Consider the following 17254-nt stretch of genomic DNA (forward strand, 5'->3'; position numbering starts at 1 on the left):
CTTATAAGTTTAAACATAGGTTTCCCACTGTTCATGGTAAAAAAGGTTTCACTCTTGAAAAAAGTTGTATTTTGGGGCGTGAAAAAAAAATCACATTTAAAGAAATGATGTTTGAATTGCATTTTAACAGAGCACCCATACAAGTGCAAAAATAAGTTAACCAATGTTAATCGGACAAAAAAAATCAATCTGCAAAGTCTTGGTTTCAAAAGTTCAAGTTCAAGTTTTTTGCCATCCTATGAATATTAAATAACAAATCTCAGTCAGATGTATTTATTTTTATAAAGCAATTCAGATAATGCAATGATGGAAAGTGGTGTCTACAAAGGTTGGACGACTGTATCCCAAGTAGCAGATGTCATGTGAAATCCTCGTGTGTCATTTCATAAAAAGGCCTCCCCGCCCAAATGCTTTATTCGTGGTCCCCTCCCTCCCTGTCCTTCTTCCTCTGGAGTGTTTTGTGCTGCCCACAGCGTTGCCAGGCATCGGCGCTTACTTGCTGTAAATGAGAGGAGGAGGAGGAGGAGGAGGAGCATCCAAGTAGGAGTGAGGAAGAGGGCTGGGTCGGAAAAAAAAAAAGCTGAGAACGACATCAAACCTTGCAGAAGAAGCAACAAAAAGACCCAACCTCTTACCTCCACCTTCAGCCCTTTTTTAAAATTCAACCAGAGGTACACCCATACATGTAAGTACTTTACTCTCCTGTTGAATATTTGCACCTACTTTGATTTCCTTATTGTGTTTTTTTTTTCTCCTGTAAATGTGAGTTGAAAACTTCCAAAGTCAGATGACACACACAATTGGGGGGTGAAAAGTGACTGTCAAACTTTCTTCGAGCCTTCATACATGGCAGCGAAGAAAGGATTGCATTTACCTGAAATGTAAACTGATCAGGTAACTTCAAGGTCTTCTTCACTGTCGTATTCAACCAAATGATGTTTCTTTGGGGATTTAGGCTTGTGATAATTTGGTGGTGGGAGTCGAGCTCCCTCTGATGGTATGCAAAAGAATTTCTGAATGAAACGGAGAACGTTAACAGTGGATTCGACTTTGTTATTCTTAATCCTGTGCCGTACATTTGTTCAATACCATTCAGTTGGACGGTATTTAACTTACTATCGTAACGTTTGTTTGTTAACGTTGAAAGTTGCAGCATGTTACAGTGGCTTCAACTGAATTTAGTTCAGTACAGTTTGGTTGGATTCAGCCATTCGGTTCAATACCACTGTACAGTTTTTTCCCCCCTATGTTTAAGTGCGGAGGTCAAAATTGTATTTACTGGTAATGTTATGGTGAATTCATCTTTTTTTTTTAATCCAGTACAATATATTGGTGAAGTACAGTTCAGTTGAATCCCAAATGCATGTGAACTGTCCTTCCCTGCACTTATTTCCAGTGGAAAAGCTGTCTTTTCTCCCCGCCATCCTCCTTTAATGCCACTAGCGAATTCCCCTGCCTTAAAATATTCCCACAAGTCTCCTGTTATTGCTTTCCCCATTTCAACACCAACGTTATTTCTCTGCACAGATCTTGTGACATGTCCGCATTGTGCTGTTTTTTTTCCCTCTACCCCACGAATGACTCCAAAAATGGACAAGTCAGCCGCCACTACTCCACTTAAATGAACTGTGCCTTTCAGTCAAAATGAGGATTCCCAAATGGAACCTTTTTTTTTCCTTTTCCCCCCACTATGTGAACACTGTGCACGCTGTGAGGCAAAAAAGCAGAAGGGGATGAAAAGGAATGTCTTACTCACTTTTACACTGAAGTCATGAACTGCGGCCTGAGCATGGGCTGGGTTTGAAACTGTTCCAACTTGGAGCACCAGCTTTTTCCAGGCATGCACTGACAATGTTAGGCAACCTCCTGGAGGGCTCCACAAAAAAAAAAAAAATTCCACATCTGCACTCGAAGTGCAGCACTCCTTAATAAGCAGCTGTCTGCCTCAGGCAGAAACAAACAGGGATGGTCTTTACGGATTGCAGCTATGTCCAAGCTTTTTTTTTTTTTACATTGAGGGACACATACACTATCTAATGGATGGTAGAAAGGGTGGTGGTACGGTGGTCAGCCGGAGGGAAGGGGGGTGGGGAGAGTTAAGGGTGCGCCTCACATTAGCTTATTGAAACATGCTAAATCCAATTCAATACACTGAAAGTTTAAAGTAAAGAAAATCTCTGCTTGGTGTTACTGTGATCAGTGGCATTCAAAGGGGGGGGGGGGCTATGGAGAGGGCTGTTATTTATTGCACTCTCCTGCCGTATTGGGAATGACATCTCACGATTTGCTCTTCCTCTTCCTATTGTAAATTATTCCCGAACTTCAAACGTGATCTTTTTCGGTGTGAGGTTTCAAGGACGATGGCGCAACTTTCACACACAAATAGAGGAAACATCTGAAGCATTTTATTTATTTTTTTTCCTTAAGAGGAAATACAGCCCATGCGCATCCAAGAAGCTCCCGGTGTCACTCTGTGAGTGCGTCCACTTGTCATGCAAGTGTAAAAAGAAGTCAACTGCTGCTACAAGTAAAACAGGAATGAAAAACAACCGAGCTCCTGGGTCAACCTTGATATCCAAAAACGTTACTAACTACGGACATGTTTTAACACAGACAAATTATTAAAAATGACTTTTTTTACAGGAATAAAGTGCCATTTTTTGAGGGAAAAAAGTTGTAGTATATGTAGAGTATAGTAAAAGAATAAAGGCATCGTTTACAGAAAAAAAAGGCATGCTACGTGAATAGTTAAAATGTGACTTTCTTCAGGTATAAAATAGTGATAACTTGCAACAACCTTTTCATTGACAATTTTAAAGAAGGCATTATTTCAAAATTTCTTTTGATTTATTCTTTTTCCTTTTTATCCTTCTATTCTGACATTTTTCAAAATAAATGTAAAAATTCTCAAATCGATGGTAAACGTGATCCTTCCAATGTGATTGAGTGTCTTGTCTTGTCTTTTTTATTTTTTATTTTTTTTGCTGCTCAAGATCCTGTCGAGATGTCGCGCTGGGGGCGTAAGAACGTGAAGAAGGCGCCGGAGGTGATCCGCACGGTGACCGAGGGTCTGAAGTCGCTGTACCGCAAAAAGCTGCTGCCGCTGGAGCAGTACTACGGCTTCCACGACTTCCACTCGCTCAGCCTGGAGGATGCTGACTTCGACAACAAGCCCATGGTCCTGGTTGTGGGCCAGTATTCCACCGGGAAGACCACCTTCATCAAGTGAGACACTCCCGGCTCCCCCTCCCCCGACCCCCGCACCCACAGAAAAGGGTCCAGTATCTCTTCACTGGGCAAAATATCCTTATTTATTGACTCCAAATAATGTTTCTTCCTTCATTTATCTGTGCCAGTGACATGTCGTGACAGGCAGAACAATTAAATGCTTTTGTACTCGATGGCAATTAAACCAGGGGAGACCACATTCGATTTTTGAATTACAGTGGATATTCACGGTTCGGAAGCATTTTCATCTCTTTTTTCTTTTCAAGATTTTTTTGGGAAATTGTTTTTATTTTTTTATTCATTTATTTATTGGAAGCTAAACCCGTTTTTTTGCCCAAAACGCTTATTGACAGCTTAGCCCTGCTTATTCATGAAAAATCTAAACATATTTTTGTTTTTTAAAAAAAATAACAATCATGATTTTTTAAAATTTGCTTAAAAAATAAATTCCAATCATAAAAATAACATTTTTGGGGTGTCTTAATGTTTACAACAATGACGATATGAATTAGAGGCAGAACATCTTGCAGTTTTAAAATACTCAGACTTTGAAATATTTTCAGCCTATATATATATTTATTTATTCATTCATCCATTTTCCGAACCGCTTTTATCCTCACTAGGGTCGCGGGGGGTGCTGGAGCCTATCCCAGCTGTCTTTGGGCAGTAGGCGGGGGACACCCTAAACCGGTTGCCAGCCAATCGCAGTATATATATATTTATCTATTTATCTATCTATCTATCTATAGATATAGATATAGATAGATAGTTAGATAGATAAAACAAATTAATCTGCAAAAATCCCCCCCAATAAATAAATTAAAATGACCCAATTTCTGTTTTGCAGATTTCTGCCTATACTAAAAGAGCTAATATCTGCCAATTAAATTCACCAGGGGCGGCCCGGTAGTCCAGTGGTTAGCACGTCGGCTTCACAGTGCAGAGGTACCGGGTTCGATTCCAGCTCCGGCCTCCCTGTGTGAAGTTTGCATGTTCTCCCCGGGCCTGCGTGGGTTTTCTCCGGGTGCTCCGGTTTCCTCCCACATTCCAAAAACATGCGTGGCAGGCTGATTGAACACTCTAAATTGTCCCTAGGTATGAGTGTGAGCGTGGATGGTTGTTCGTCTCTGTGTGCCCTGCGATTGGCTGGCAACCGATTCAGGGTGTCCCCCGCCTACTGCCTGGAGACAGCTGGGATAGGCTCCAGCAACCCCTGCGACCCTAGTGACGATCAAGCGGTTCGGAAGATGATGACTAAATTCACCAGCCGTCGAATCAGTTGGGTTTTAATTTTAAATATTTTGAGAATCACTTTTTCCATTTTGTCCCAAGGCAGTTCAGTTCTTGCATTCTGTAGTTTTGGTGATATTTCGACTGTAAGTTACAGTATGTGCTTTGGCTCAAAAAAGGTTTGCCAACCACTGAAGTGAGGCAATACCTTAGAGGTGGGACATAACCCCGATGTGATTGACAGATACCTGCTGGAGCAGGAGATTCCCGGCAGCCGCGTAGGACCCGAACCCACCACTGACTGCTTCACTGCCATCATGCACGGCGATGTGGAGAACGTCATTCCCGGGAACGCCCTCATCGTGGATCCCAACAAACCCTTCCGGAAGCTCAACCCCTTTGGTAACACCTTCCTCAATAGGTGAGCGAAAAATGAAATGTTTACGAGTGGGAATGTTGTGAAGCCTTTGGAATTTTTCAAAATGTGTCTGCCCAACTTCCGCCCCCTTACTTTATTTGCGGAAAAGAGGAGAAAGGGAATGTTATCAGGAGGGCGGGTGATGAAAGAGCGGAGGGGAAGTGTAAATGGACGGAGGCAAGGCAAGTTCATTTGTATAAAACCTTTCCCCATGACCTCATACGTACTTCCGGGTGGCAAAAGCTGAAGCAATTCCTGAATAAACAAACCCTTACTTGTCATTTGACCAAGGCCGAGCCAATGACAACAAGGTGAATTTTTGTGAAACCTATTACTGGAAAACATTGAAACTTTCATCAAACACAATAACTTTCATGAAAAGTGATAACCTATCACTTTAAAATGTGCATCATGTCATGTTAAAGCCTGAAATTGATCACATTGATAATGTGATATCAAACTTTTTTTTCTGGTGTTGCAGCAATACACCTCCATATTAAAACAACCAAGCACTTCAATGAAATGTAAGCGAAGGCAATTTACCTCGCAGATGAGCCTCACTCATCTTTTGTTTTTTTTCAAGTGTAAAAATAAGACTTTCTGTGTCTTTTTTGGACTTCAGATGAGAGACAGAGGTCAGGAGAGAAGTAGGGAGTGAGGTGTGAGTCTTTGAGAACCCCAGACAGAATTCCTCCTGTTTGTTTTTTTCACCACTAACGTCACAGGAAGGCAAGCGAAGAAATCCTGGGACTCCCACTTTAGTGTTTGTCTTTGACTTCCTGTCTTTGGGAGGAAAGCGGCACGCTTGTTAATCTTAAACGCTCACCATGATACAATCTAAAAGTTTTTATTTAATTCATTCAAAGACACATTTTTTTTCAAGACTCAATTGGCATCCTTTGTAGAGCGCTTGCCCTCTTTAGTGTTGACATGGAGCCAATCTTTGCTGACATTTAGGGGCGAGAGGTGGGGTTCATCCTTAACCAGTCACAAGCCAATCGCGGCGCACATGTGAAAAACAGCATCACACTCTCATGCCTATGAAGAACGTAGAGCCGCCATTCACAAACTTTTTGGTTCAAACAATATTGAGATAATCACACACTCAAGACAAACATGAGCCAATACATTTGCTTCACATTTTTCGTTTTTTAACATTCTTGTTTACATTCTTACAAGTATTAAAAAAAATAATAAGAAAGTTTGAAGTGAGCAACATTGCCTTGCAGATGAGCCTCATGCAACTAATCTCATAAAGACACTAAGACACTTGAACCATATTTTTACAAATGTAAAATGAAATTAACCACTGTTAATTTCGGGAAGCCCAAAAAAAAAAAAAATCACGCACTCGAGTCAAATGCAAACTGAGATATTTACTTCCGAGATACTCTACATCTCATTATTTTAGCATTCTTACCCGCATTCTTACACATGTAAAAATAAGTTAGTCACCGTTAAGAATGAGTGATGAAAACAATCACACATTTCCAAACTGCCTTTCATTTCCAAAATTCTGGAAAAAGTGGTGCACATGCAGTTGAAAATTTTCTTGGATGAACATAACATCTTGGAGGTCTTCCAGTCAGGTTTCAAGACGATGCATAGCACGGAGTCAGCCCTGTTACGCGTTTCTAATGACATCCTCCTGGCAAATGACGCTGGAGACCACGTGTGTCTAGTTTTATTGGACTTAACTGCAGCATTTGATACAGTGGATCACAGTATTCTGCTGACTCGTTTGCAGCACTTGGTGGGCATTGGCGGCAGTGCTCTTGAGTGGTTTAGGTCCTATTTAGCTGACAGAACCTTTTGTGTCAGCCTTGGCTGCTCTGAGTCACGTACTGCTCCCCTGTCATGTGGTGTTCCACAGGGCTCAATTCTGGGGCCTCTGCTGTTCTCGCTGTATTTGCTCCCATTGGGTTCCATCTTAAGGAAACATGGTATTCCCTTCCACTGCTATGCAGATGACTGCCAGATCTATGTCCCACTGAGCAAGAAAGACGCCTTCTCATTAAGGCCACCCTATCCTGTCTGGAAGAAATCAAAACCTGGATGGCACAGAATTTCTTGAAATTCAATGAAAAGAAGACAGAGGTGATATCGTTTGGTCCCAGTGGCCCTTGTACATCCCATCCTGCAGACTTGGGCCCCCTGTCTCCTTATCTTAAGTCAACAGTCTCAAACCTGGGCCTTAAACTGGACAGTGATTTCAAACTTGATCGGCAAATTGGTGCCGTTGTCAAATCCAGCTTCTTTCACCTTAGACAGCTGGCCAAAATAAAACCTCTCCTCTCACATGAACACTTTGAGACAGTAATTCATGCCTTTGTCACATCCCGGCTCGATTACTGCAATGCCCTTTACTTTGGAGTCCGCCAGTCCTCCATTAAGCGCCTTCAGCTGGTCCAGAATGCCGCTGCTCGCCTCTTGACTGGTACTCGTAAGAGGGAGCACATAACTCCTACTCTGGCATCCCTTCACTGGCTCCCCATACATTTTAGAGTTATTTTCAAGATCCTCTTATTTGTTTTCAAATCTCTGAATAATCTCGCGCCACCTTACCTCTCTGAGCTCATCCGCCCCTACACACCTGCCCGGCGCCTCAGGTCTGTGGACCAGACATTATTAGAAGTACCAAGAACTAAACTCAGGCTCAGAGGGGATCGAGCCTTTTCTGTTGCTGGTCCCTCTCTCTGGAATGACCTCCCACTGAACATTCGGCAAGCCTCCTCGCTGCCCATCTTCAAAACCCTCCTCAAAACTCACTTGTATTCTTTGGCATTCGACTCAGCATGACTTAGATTTCTTCTTGGTTTTACTGTTTGGTGCTTTCTACCGCCTTTATTACCCATTTGTCTTACTGTTTATTGTGCATGTTAAATTGCTCCATGTACAGCACTTTGTATGCAGCGATGGCTGTTTGAAAGTGCTCTATAAATACAGTTGACTTGACTTGACATTCGTGTCAAACACAAATGAAGACTTGCTTCGTAGATGAGCCTCACATATATGTATTTTTTAATTTTCTAAACTACTTCCTAACAGATATAAAATGAAGTTAACCACTGCTAATATTGAGAAACCACACTTGATTTAAATGCAACCAAAGATAATTAATTTCCTAGATGTCGCACACAGCTCATTATTATCAATGTTCGCAACTACGTTCTTGACGTTCTTACGTGTAAAAAAATGTGAGGACTGTTGATATTAAGTTGTCAAAACAATAACGCACTCGAGTCAAACGCAAGCAAATACAATTTCCTTTTTTTCTACATTTAAAAAGTGTAAATATGAGCTACGCGGTGTTAACATTAAGACCCAAAAGCAAGCAGTGACGATTCTCTGTCGGAGAAATCCCGGGAATCCTGCCTTGGTATTGCCCTTTGTTTCTCTTCTCATCCGGGCGAGGAGGGTCGGGAAACGGGGCGCTCGTTTAGCTGGCGGGCCACAGGAAGTGCTGTTGTTGTTGTTCCAGAGGCGCGACATCATTAGCAAGTCTTATTGTTTGATTCTGGCAGCTGGGACTGCGTTTTTCCATTCAGGAAGTGGGAAGCCATGAGCGCTCCCTTACACAATGGAGCAGGCGTTTTTCCGTTAGAGTCCGAACCCGCCGTGGTTTGAGTTCAGGCGGGGTTGGCCACATCTCAATTTCCAAACGGACACATGGGTCGGCACATTCATGTCGTAAAAAAAATATTATGATAATACAGTAATAAAAAAGTTATGTGTTTTAGGGCAGCGCAGCTCTCCAATTAGAGTGCGATACCCATCGCAATATATGGGGTGCGATATGATGATTCAAGGACGGTTGGATTTTAGAGCGGATTGACTCGACTCAGTTGCGATTCGGTGGAGTACGATTCGATTTGGTGCATTTCATATCGAGAGGGTATGATGCAATGACTGTTGTCCTTGTCAGTTTACAAACTACAATATGAATGAATTCAGTATTGTAAATGTGGCATTCCCTGCTGACGTAACTCATAACGCTCGTAAACTGTATTTTGCCCCTCAGTTGTGTCTGATGTGCGTTCATCTTGTGTTGCAGGTTCCAATGCGCCCAGATGTCCAATCAGGTGCTAGAGAGCATCAGCATCATTGACACGCCCGGAATCCTCTCAGGAGCCAAGCAGAGAGTGAGCCGAGGTGAGAAATACGACAAAGGAAATGAAGGATCATAATACTAATTACCCATGGATTTGTATGTTTTAAACTGGGGATAGGCTTTCAAACTAGGGTTGTTAATTCTGTTAAATTCCACTCTATTGAAGTGGTTAGGAATATTTTTTTCATTTTTTCAATAAAAAGTCATCAATTCCCACAACAAATGCTTACTTGCGACACCCCAGTGGAAAAAAAACTTGTATCTAATCTGTGGAGAAACTAGTGCAAAATATCTCATGTCTAGCGACTAAGACAGATTGCTACACAGGTAGGCATTCTTCCAAAAAAATGACATCATGTTGTTATTTCCACATAGTGTAGAGGTACTTCGCCCCAAGTAAGTGACTGTATGCCTGCACTTCCCATGACGGCAATGTTCCAACTGGCGGCATTAAAAAAAATGGTTTTCATCAACAGCATTGCATAATTACTTTGGTTCTTTGGCAATCAGATTTATTATCATCATACTTCCTTCAATTTTCCGATCCGCTTATCCTCACAAGGGTCGTGGTGAAGGCTGGAGCCCATCCCGGCCGCCTTCGGGCAGTAGGCGTGGGACACCCTGAACCGGTTGCCAGCCAATCACAGGGCAACCAGAGACAAACAACCATCCGTGCTCACACTCACACCTAGGGACAATTTTGAGTGTTCAACCAGCCTGGCATGCATGTTTTTGGAATGTGGGAGGAAACCGGGATACTCGGAGAAAACCCACGCAGGCCCGGGGAGAACATGCAAACTCCACACAGGGAGGCCGGAGCTGGAATTGAACCTCTGCACTGTGAGGCGCTAACCACTGGACCACCAGGCCGCCCCTATCTTCATACCGTACATTATAAATGATATGTGTGTGTATATCCACATATATATTTCATATGCAGTGGATTTTTGACTTCTATAGCTGTCAATGGCTTATTCACTGCCAGCTGAATAAAAATGGATCTTTGACATCTATAGCCGTCATTGGCAGTGAATGAGTTTTAATCAGCACGACCAAAGCTACAGCCGTACTCCATTGACTCAAATTGTAAACCTACCGAATCGTTCATTTGAAAATGTACAAAGTACCATTCTTGAATCTTATTGTACCCCATGTGGCGAGATAATTATCCCATCGTCTTTTTACGGATAGATGCACAACCTTAGTAAGCACGGTAATAGGGCGTCAATTCTTTGCGTTTTTTTTTTTTTTGTATATTTGTGGCAGGGCTCGGTCTTGTGTATTCCAGCTCTGATTGGTGAACCCATCCTTGCCCGCAGGCTACGACTTTCCCGCCGTGCTGCGCTGGTTTGCCGAGCGCGTAGACCGCATCATCTTGCTCTTTGACGCCCACAAGCTGGAGATCTCGGATGAGTTCTCGGAGGCCATCGGCGCGCTGAAAGGCAACGAGGACAAGCTGCGAGTGGTTCTCAACAAGGCCGACATGGTGGGCACCCAGCAGCTCATGAGGGTCTACGGCGCCCTTATGTGGTCCCTGGGCAAGGTGTTCGGCACACCTGAGGTTCTGAGGGTCTACATAGGCTCCTTCTGGTCCGAGCCCCTCATGGTGTCAGACAACCGCAAGCTGTTTGAGCTGGAGGAGAAGGATCTGTTTGCCGACATCCAGAACCTTCCTCGTCACGCGGCTCTACGCAAGCTCAATGACCTGGTGAAGAGGGCACGCCTGGTCCGGGTGGGTCTTTGTTTTTTGGAGGTTGACTGTATGGAAGGAATACAGGAGAACTTGGGTCCGCCTGACTAAAAAAAAAAAAAAAAAAAACTTTTTATCCCAACAAATACGGCTTTGGTCTTGTGAAGGTTTATTTTTAGTTGGGTTTAAGTGGGATCAAACCCTGGCTTAAGAGATTCAAGACCAACTCAAAAAGGAATTCCACGTTGCTTGGAGGGGAAATAACTTTACGCCTACCGTGTTCAGGTGCACGCTCACATCATCAGCTATCTGAAGCAAGAGATGCCGTCGGTGTTCAGGAAGGACAACAAGAAGAAGAACCTCATCTACCAGTTGCCCGTCATTTTCTCAAAGATACAACTGCAGCACAACATCTCCGCCGGAGACTTCCCCGACTGCGCCAAGATGCAGGTCAGTTGAATTCATGGATGGCTAAATGGATGGATGGCTGACTGGATGGATGGATGGATCAATGAAATGATAGACAGATGGAAGTTTGCGGATGCATGGAAGAATAAATGGACGGATGGATAAATGAATGGCAGATAATTGGATCGATGAAAGGATGTACTGTATATCGAAGGGTAGACAGATGAATGGTTGGATATACAGTTGGAAGAACTAATAGATAGCCCCAACTTCGTCACAGATTCAAACAATCCCGAATTAAAATTGTTTTTCTTCTTCAAGACATCCGGAAATTGCTTGTGTCGTGATGATACGTATTTGGTCATTTCTAAATTGTGGTTGTCAGGAGCAACTGATGGTCCACGACTTCACCAAGTTCAAAACCCTGAAGCCCAACCTGATGGCGGCCCTGGACGAGCTGTTGTCGGTGGACATCGCCAAGTTGATGCCGCTTCTGCGCCAGGAGGAGCTGGAGGCCGGCGAGCAGCCCGGCGTGGAGGGAGGCGCTTTCCTGGGCACCCACGCTGGACCCTTCGGCGAAGGTGACCCATTTACCAATGAGGACGACGAGGCTGACGATGGCTGTGAGGACGAGCCAGACAAGTGGGTGGTGACCAAGGACAAGCCCAAGTATGACGAGATCTTCTACAACCTGGCGCCCAACGAGGGCAAGCTGAGCGGCACCAAGGTCAAGCACTGGATGGTCAGCTCTCGTCTGCCCAACTCCGTGCTGGGCCGCATCTGGAAGCTGTCTGACGTGGACCGCGATGGCATGCTGGATGAGGAGGAGTTCGCCTTGGCCAGCCACCTGATCGAAGTCAAGCTGGAGGGCCACGGTCTTCCCCCGGAGTTGCCCAGCCGCCTGGTGCCACCCTCCAAGCGCAGGCAGAAAGGCTCTGACGTGTGTATCGAGTGATGGATGCATGAATGCATGGATGGATGGACGGATGAATGAACTTATCAATAGATAAACCAATAGATGACATCTAGACGGGTGGATACAGTATTCCCCAGCTACTCGTGCGGGACAGGGACAGTTCAGATATGTTTCTTCAGAATATTTCCTTTATGCCAATTACTACCTGTGAGGCAATTAATGTTGGCTGAATGGATAGATGTAGAATGGATGAATTTATCAGTGGATAGGCCGATGGATGACAGCTCGACATACAGTAATTTGTGTGGGATAGGGAGAGTTGAAATGTCTTTGTACTACTTTCCTCTTAGCTGGGCTATGGTGCCAACTTGTTGTGTCTTAGGCCGTTATAGATACAGAACAAAAATGGGATATCGGAAAAAAACGCAATGAGGTAAATTTGCAAATAGTCAATGGGGATTACTGTAATGGTCTATATTAATAGTCTAATCTGTAAATATTCCACAAACTGAAAATGCAAAATCCTTTAACTCATTTACTGCCAGCGCCTTAAAAATTTATTTTTGACGTCTATAGCCGTCAATGGCAGTCAAAGAGCTAATATTCTACACTCATCTTATAATACTGCCTAGATAAGTAAATGGTTTACGGATGATTTTATTTCAAAAAGGCCGATACGCAAATATCTTAAAAACTTCTCAGTACTTCACAGTACTTCCTTGATACCAATTACAACTTTCCATTTATCTGAGCTTTGGCACCATCTTGTGGCATCTCATAAAAATGTGTCAAAGACCACAAATTAGGGAGGTATTGCGAATAACTAAAGCTAGTTTCAAAACAACGTGAGTAAGGGATTTTGCGAATACTGAATGAGTAAGGGATTTTGCAAATACTGAATCGCCATTATGCAGGTATTACTGTAATGGAGGAAGTGATAGAGAAGTATATATGGACAGATGGGTAGAGGAATAGACAGATGGTGATGATAGACAAGAGATTGATGAATGAACAGACTCGTTTGATGCGCTCTTGTCTCTCGGACCCCCGACAAATACATACCGTAATATTAATTTGAATTTTGTACAGCCAGCGCCGCGTCCCATAACAAGATGGCGGCACTACTAGCTTTAAATAACTCACTGGTCACAACGTTAGGTACACCTGCACACTTCCAGAACTAGAGCTGCATTCAAAGTTTTATTTTTGTAAATGTTTTGCTGCTGGGAAACCAGAAATATATGCATACTGCACTTCACTTGGAGCTGGATAACAAACCTATTGTGATACTTGCAAAGAACTCTGTTTATGTTTCATATCACTGGGATTTTAGAAATCTCCTCCAAGGAGACTAACTAAAACCATAAGGACAGAAAAAAATTGACCTTTGTCAAAGCCAAACTCCAAACAAAAAATGCACAGTGTATTTCAAGTTGTGTCGCTGCATTCAATGTTGCTGGAAATTTGAAAATGTTCCTTTGGGGGCAAACTGAACAACATTAATCGACCCATTGTTGAACTAGTCCAACCTCATACGTTTTTTTTTTTGAACCGATAACCAATTAATCGAGTGCTTATTCTTTTAAAATAGATATGTAATGACTATAAACTTCTCTTTTGGTCCCTTAACACTCACATCAATAAAGATATGGTTAAAGACAGAAAATGTGACTGTCATACGTTACTTTGTGCTTTCGTATTCAACAGCATATACTTTTTTTGGAGAGGTGGGGCGTTTTGATGTCATTATCTTTGTCTTATGTTGGAATGCTACATGAGTAAAAAAGAACAATCGGCAAAAATCGGACAATCCCCCCCCCCCCCCAATTTTAAAAGAGTGATCGGCTGATTAATTCGGCCAGCAGAGTGCATATTTTTTATTAAACATTTTACTGAATACATTATTGCAAAAAAAAAATAAAAAAGACTCATTCTCATGCGAAACAATTTGTGTTAAATGCCAGTATCATTAATAATTAAACTTAAATATATTCGACTTTTACGTCTGTGAGCTTCACTTTGCTAGTTTCCTTGAATGCAGCATTAGTTAGTGCCTGGTTCATCCTGGAAGGATGTCATTGACACGTCAGGAGAGTTGGGGCTGTGCCATTTTGATTTTTGAGGGGGACTGTACCATATGACACCAAAGAGCCTGAAATGGTGCAAACAAACTCCTTGATGTGATAACCACTTTTCCTTGCCGAGGGTCAGAAATGTCCATGTTTCCAGTTTTCCCGAAAGCAGCATTTGTTTGTTAGTTCTGCGTTATTTCCTGGTCTTTCATTGGTTCGGATTAGACAGTGCAGGTGTACTTAATGAAGTGGTTAAATAAAATGTATTTATCGTAACTCCTAAGTGTGATGTATTATAGCCATTTGCTGTGCACGCCGCTTCCTTAGCTCACCCGTTGTGTATATCACCACTCTCCTTCACATCATTAAGCATATATTTTGCCACGAAAACACATTTGCGGCTCGATGCGCACCTTGGTTTTTTTTTTTTTGGGTGTGTCTCATTGCTCACATGACTGTAATAAAGCGTACACAGAGACCCAAAATTACTACTACTACTGTGCACAGTGCCACCGCCTGGCCTCATGTCGGCTACACAGCAATAAAGTTACTTGACTGTGTCTCGTGTCATCTTATCTGGACTTTGACTGTCTACAAGTGTATTTTGTTGATCAGAAAGTCGGCCATTTTGGTTTGAACTAGCCATTTTGGCTAATTTTTTAGAGCTCGTACTTTGATGAACTCTAGAAGGGAATTTGGCCAAATGAGCCCAGATTGGAAGGAGGTATTAAAGATTCGAGGCTAAATTTTGAATCTTTTTTGTCTATACTGTGTGACAAAGAATTATGTCCGTTCTGGATGATAATAAACACCTTTGCCCAAAACTCACTCAATTGCGCAGCCTGGAAAGTTTGAAAAAAAAAATTGTCTCTGGCAACAGTTTCATGGAGCAACACAAAATTGGGTTTACATGTCTGTCACCATGGAGTGCACAGTCCAAAGTCCATCCATCCATCCATTTTCCGAACCGCTTGATCCTCACTAGGGTCGCGGGGGGTGCTGGAGCCTATCCCAGCCGTCTTCGGGCAGTAGGCGGGGGACACCCTGAATCAGTTGCCAGCCAATCGCAGGGCACACAGAGACGAACAACCATCCACGGCCACACTCACACCGAGGGACAATTTAGAGCGTCCAATCAGCCTGCCATGCATGTCTTTTGGAATGTGGGAGGAAACCGGAGTACCCGGAGAAAACCCACGCAGGCCCGGGGAGAACATGCAAACTCCACACAGGGAGGCCGGAGCTGGAATCGAACCCGGTACCTCTGCACTGTGAAGCCGACGTGCCAACCACTGGACTACCGGGCCGCCCTCAGTCCAAAGTCTCCAAATTGAAAAGGAAGTCCACCATTCTGGGTTGAACCAGCTATTTTGGCTAAATTTCCAGAGCTCGCTCTTTGACAACGTCATGACTCATGACCAGAGTGATCACTAATTGAAAAGAAGTCTTCAAGACTGATTGGCGACGCGAAATCTCCTTTCTTTTTACCCTACGCCAGATGTGCCCAAGTCTGGTTCTCGGGAGCCGCTATCCAGCCTGTTTTAGATGTAGCCCTCCTCCAACACCTGATTCAAATGATCCGCTCATCAGCAAGCTCTGAAAATGTTCCTGAGCATTTGAGTCAGGTCTGTTGGAGGAGGGAGACATCTAAAACAGGCGAGACAGGAACTCAAGAACTGGACTTGGGCACCCCTGGCCTACGCCATTTCATCTCTGCACTAATACCGTAACTTCACCATGTACAGTTGATGGCGGGATAATGCAATTTATTGACTTTACAAGATTTCCAATGGAAAAAAAAATCCACTCCTTCATGCTCTACAGGTTTGTTCTCATTGGGGTTAAGGGTGAGCTGGAGCCTCTCCCAGCTGACTTTTGGAGAGAGGCGGGATGCACCCTGACCTGGTTGCCAGCCAATCACAGAGCATATATCATAACAATCATTCATGCTCATATTCATACTTACAGACAATTTTGAGTCATTTTTGAGAGAAACAGGTTCGTTTTTGAAAGGCGTACCTGGACTAACACAACACACAAACTCCACACAAGAAGGCCCCAGCAGAGATCCGAACGCGGACCATCAAAGCTGTGAGGCAAACACGCTTCAAACTACTGTGTTGCTCTCCTGTGGGTTTTGCTTTGGAATTTACATCAACGTGTCAGTTGCACCGTGTGTCATGTTCTCTTGCAGGCCGTCCTGATAAACAGTCGCTCTGACTCACTCGGGCCGACCGGGCCAAGTATGCATACCACTTTTTTCCAATCCCCCCCCCCCCTTAAATCACAACATCAGCCGCACAAAGTGGAGTCTATCCACATCACTATTTGTGTACACTACGCTCCCTTAAGGAGCCGTCTGTGCTCGCGTGTGCGTGCTCGCTCGTTTTTTTTTTTTTGCACGAAATGTTCCATTTTTCCCAGAGGAGGACATAATCATTCCACTCCTCCTCCATGGGAAAGGGAGGCAAATGAGAAACAGGAGCAATCCTCCCGACTCAGTGAGTCGCTGGTTCGCTGCCTCTGAAGCTGACTCACATGTGAAGAATGCGGAGGGCCGAGCCGAGAGTTATTAATATCTCTTTTCCTAGCCTCTGTTCAGTTTCCCCCTCAGGATTGGTGCGCTGTACCTTTAAGAGAAAAAAATGATGTGCCTCGTGCCCCTCATTTAGGTCTGTGGCTTACAGTCGGGCTGATAAACGTTTGTGATTGTGTAAAACCACGTCAGAAAAATCCACCTGGAATGCATCGGTGATGGGGGGCCACAGTTATAATAGTTTGGGATTTTTCATTACAGTTTTTGACATTTGTTTTTTTTTTCATGACTTTTCGGAGCAGGCTTCTTAGTTTGTATTCATTTTTTAATGCATCGTTTTTAAAATTAATTTAAAAAAATCAATTTTAGTTAAGTACAATTCTCAAGCGACTGTGCGATCTTCCTCCTTCTGGACGGATGTGGAGCAATATGAAAATAAATACATTTGAAATGAACCCTGAGAGCTCATGTAAAAGATTAATTGGCAAAAACCAAAACAAAAGTCATGTTTGCTATCATTATAGTTAAGATTGAAAAAACATCTTACATGAATAAAACAGTTTGTTCTACTTTTTGTAAAAGATTTTTCATTTTTATTTGGTTTTGTGAACAAAAATGTTTTTCAATTTTAGTTTGAGTTATTTT

The 17254-nt window shown here is 43.1% G+C and overlaps 1 protein-coding gene across 2 annotated transcripts; it reads left to right on the forward strand.

Moving 5' to 3' along the window:
• The first annotated feature begins 547 nt into the window (after positions 1-547).
• Positions 548-14633, forward strand: ehd2b (EH-domain containing 2b). Of its 2 annotated transcripts, none has more exons than XM_086125295.1 (7): positions 548-685; positions 2994-3225; positions 4703-4879; positions 8931-9028; positions 10307-10719; positions 10963-11127; positions 11471-14633. In XM_086125295.1, the coding sequence occupies exons 2-7, from the start codon at positions 3005-3007 to the stop codon at positions 12038-12040; spliced, it is 1644 nt and encodes a 547-aa protein (XP_085981421.1). In that variant the 5' UTR covers positions 548-685; positions 2994-3004; the 3' UTR covers positions 12041-14633. The 2 variants fall into 2 exon arrangements, with proteins under 2 accessions (XP_085981421.1, XP_085981423.1); XM_086125297.1 differs by lacking the exon at positions 548-685 and adding an exon at positions 790-894.
• The last annotated feature ends 2621 nt before the right edge of the window (positions 14634-17254 follow it).

Source organism: Hippocampus guttulatus, chromosome 12 (genome assembly GCF_054856545.1).
Source record: "Hippocampus guttulatus isolate MCC_2025c chromosome 12, RoL_Hgut_1.0, whole genome shotgun sequence".
NCBI classification, from domain to species: Eukaryota; Metazoa; Chordata; class Actinopteri; order Syngnathiformes; family Syngnathidae; genus Hippocampus; species Hippocampus guttulatus.

Coding starts and splice junctions, on each gene's coding strand:
- ehd2b (XM_086125295.1), top strand. CDS start 3,005: ATGTCGCGCTGGGGGCGTAAGAACGTGAAGAAGGCGCCGGAGGTGATC. Junction 9,029..10,306: donor CAAGCAGAGAGTGAGCCGAG/GTGAGAAATACG, acceptor CCTTGCCCGCAG/GCTACGACTTTCCCGCCGTG. Junction 11,128..11,470: donor CCGACTGCGCCAAGATGCAG/GTCAGTTGAATT, acceptor TGTGGTTGTCAG/GAGCAACTGATGGTCCACGA.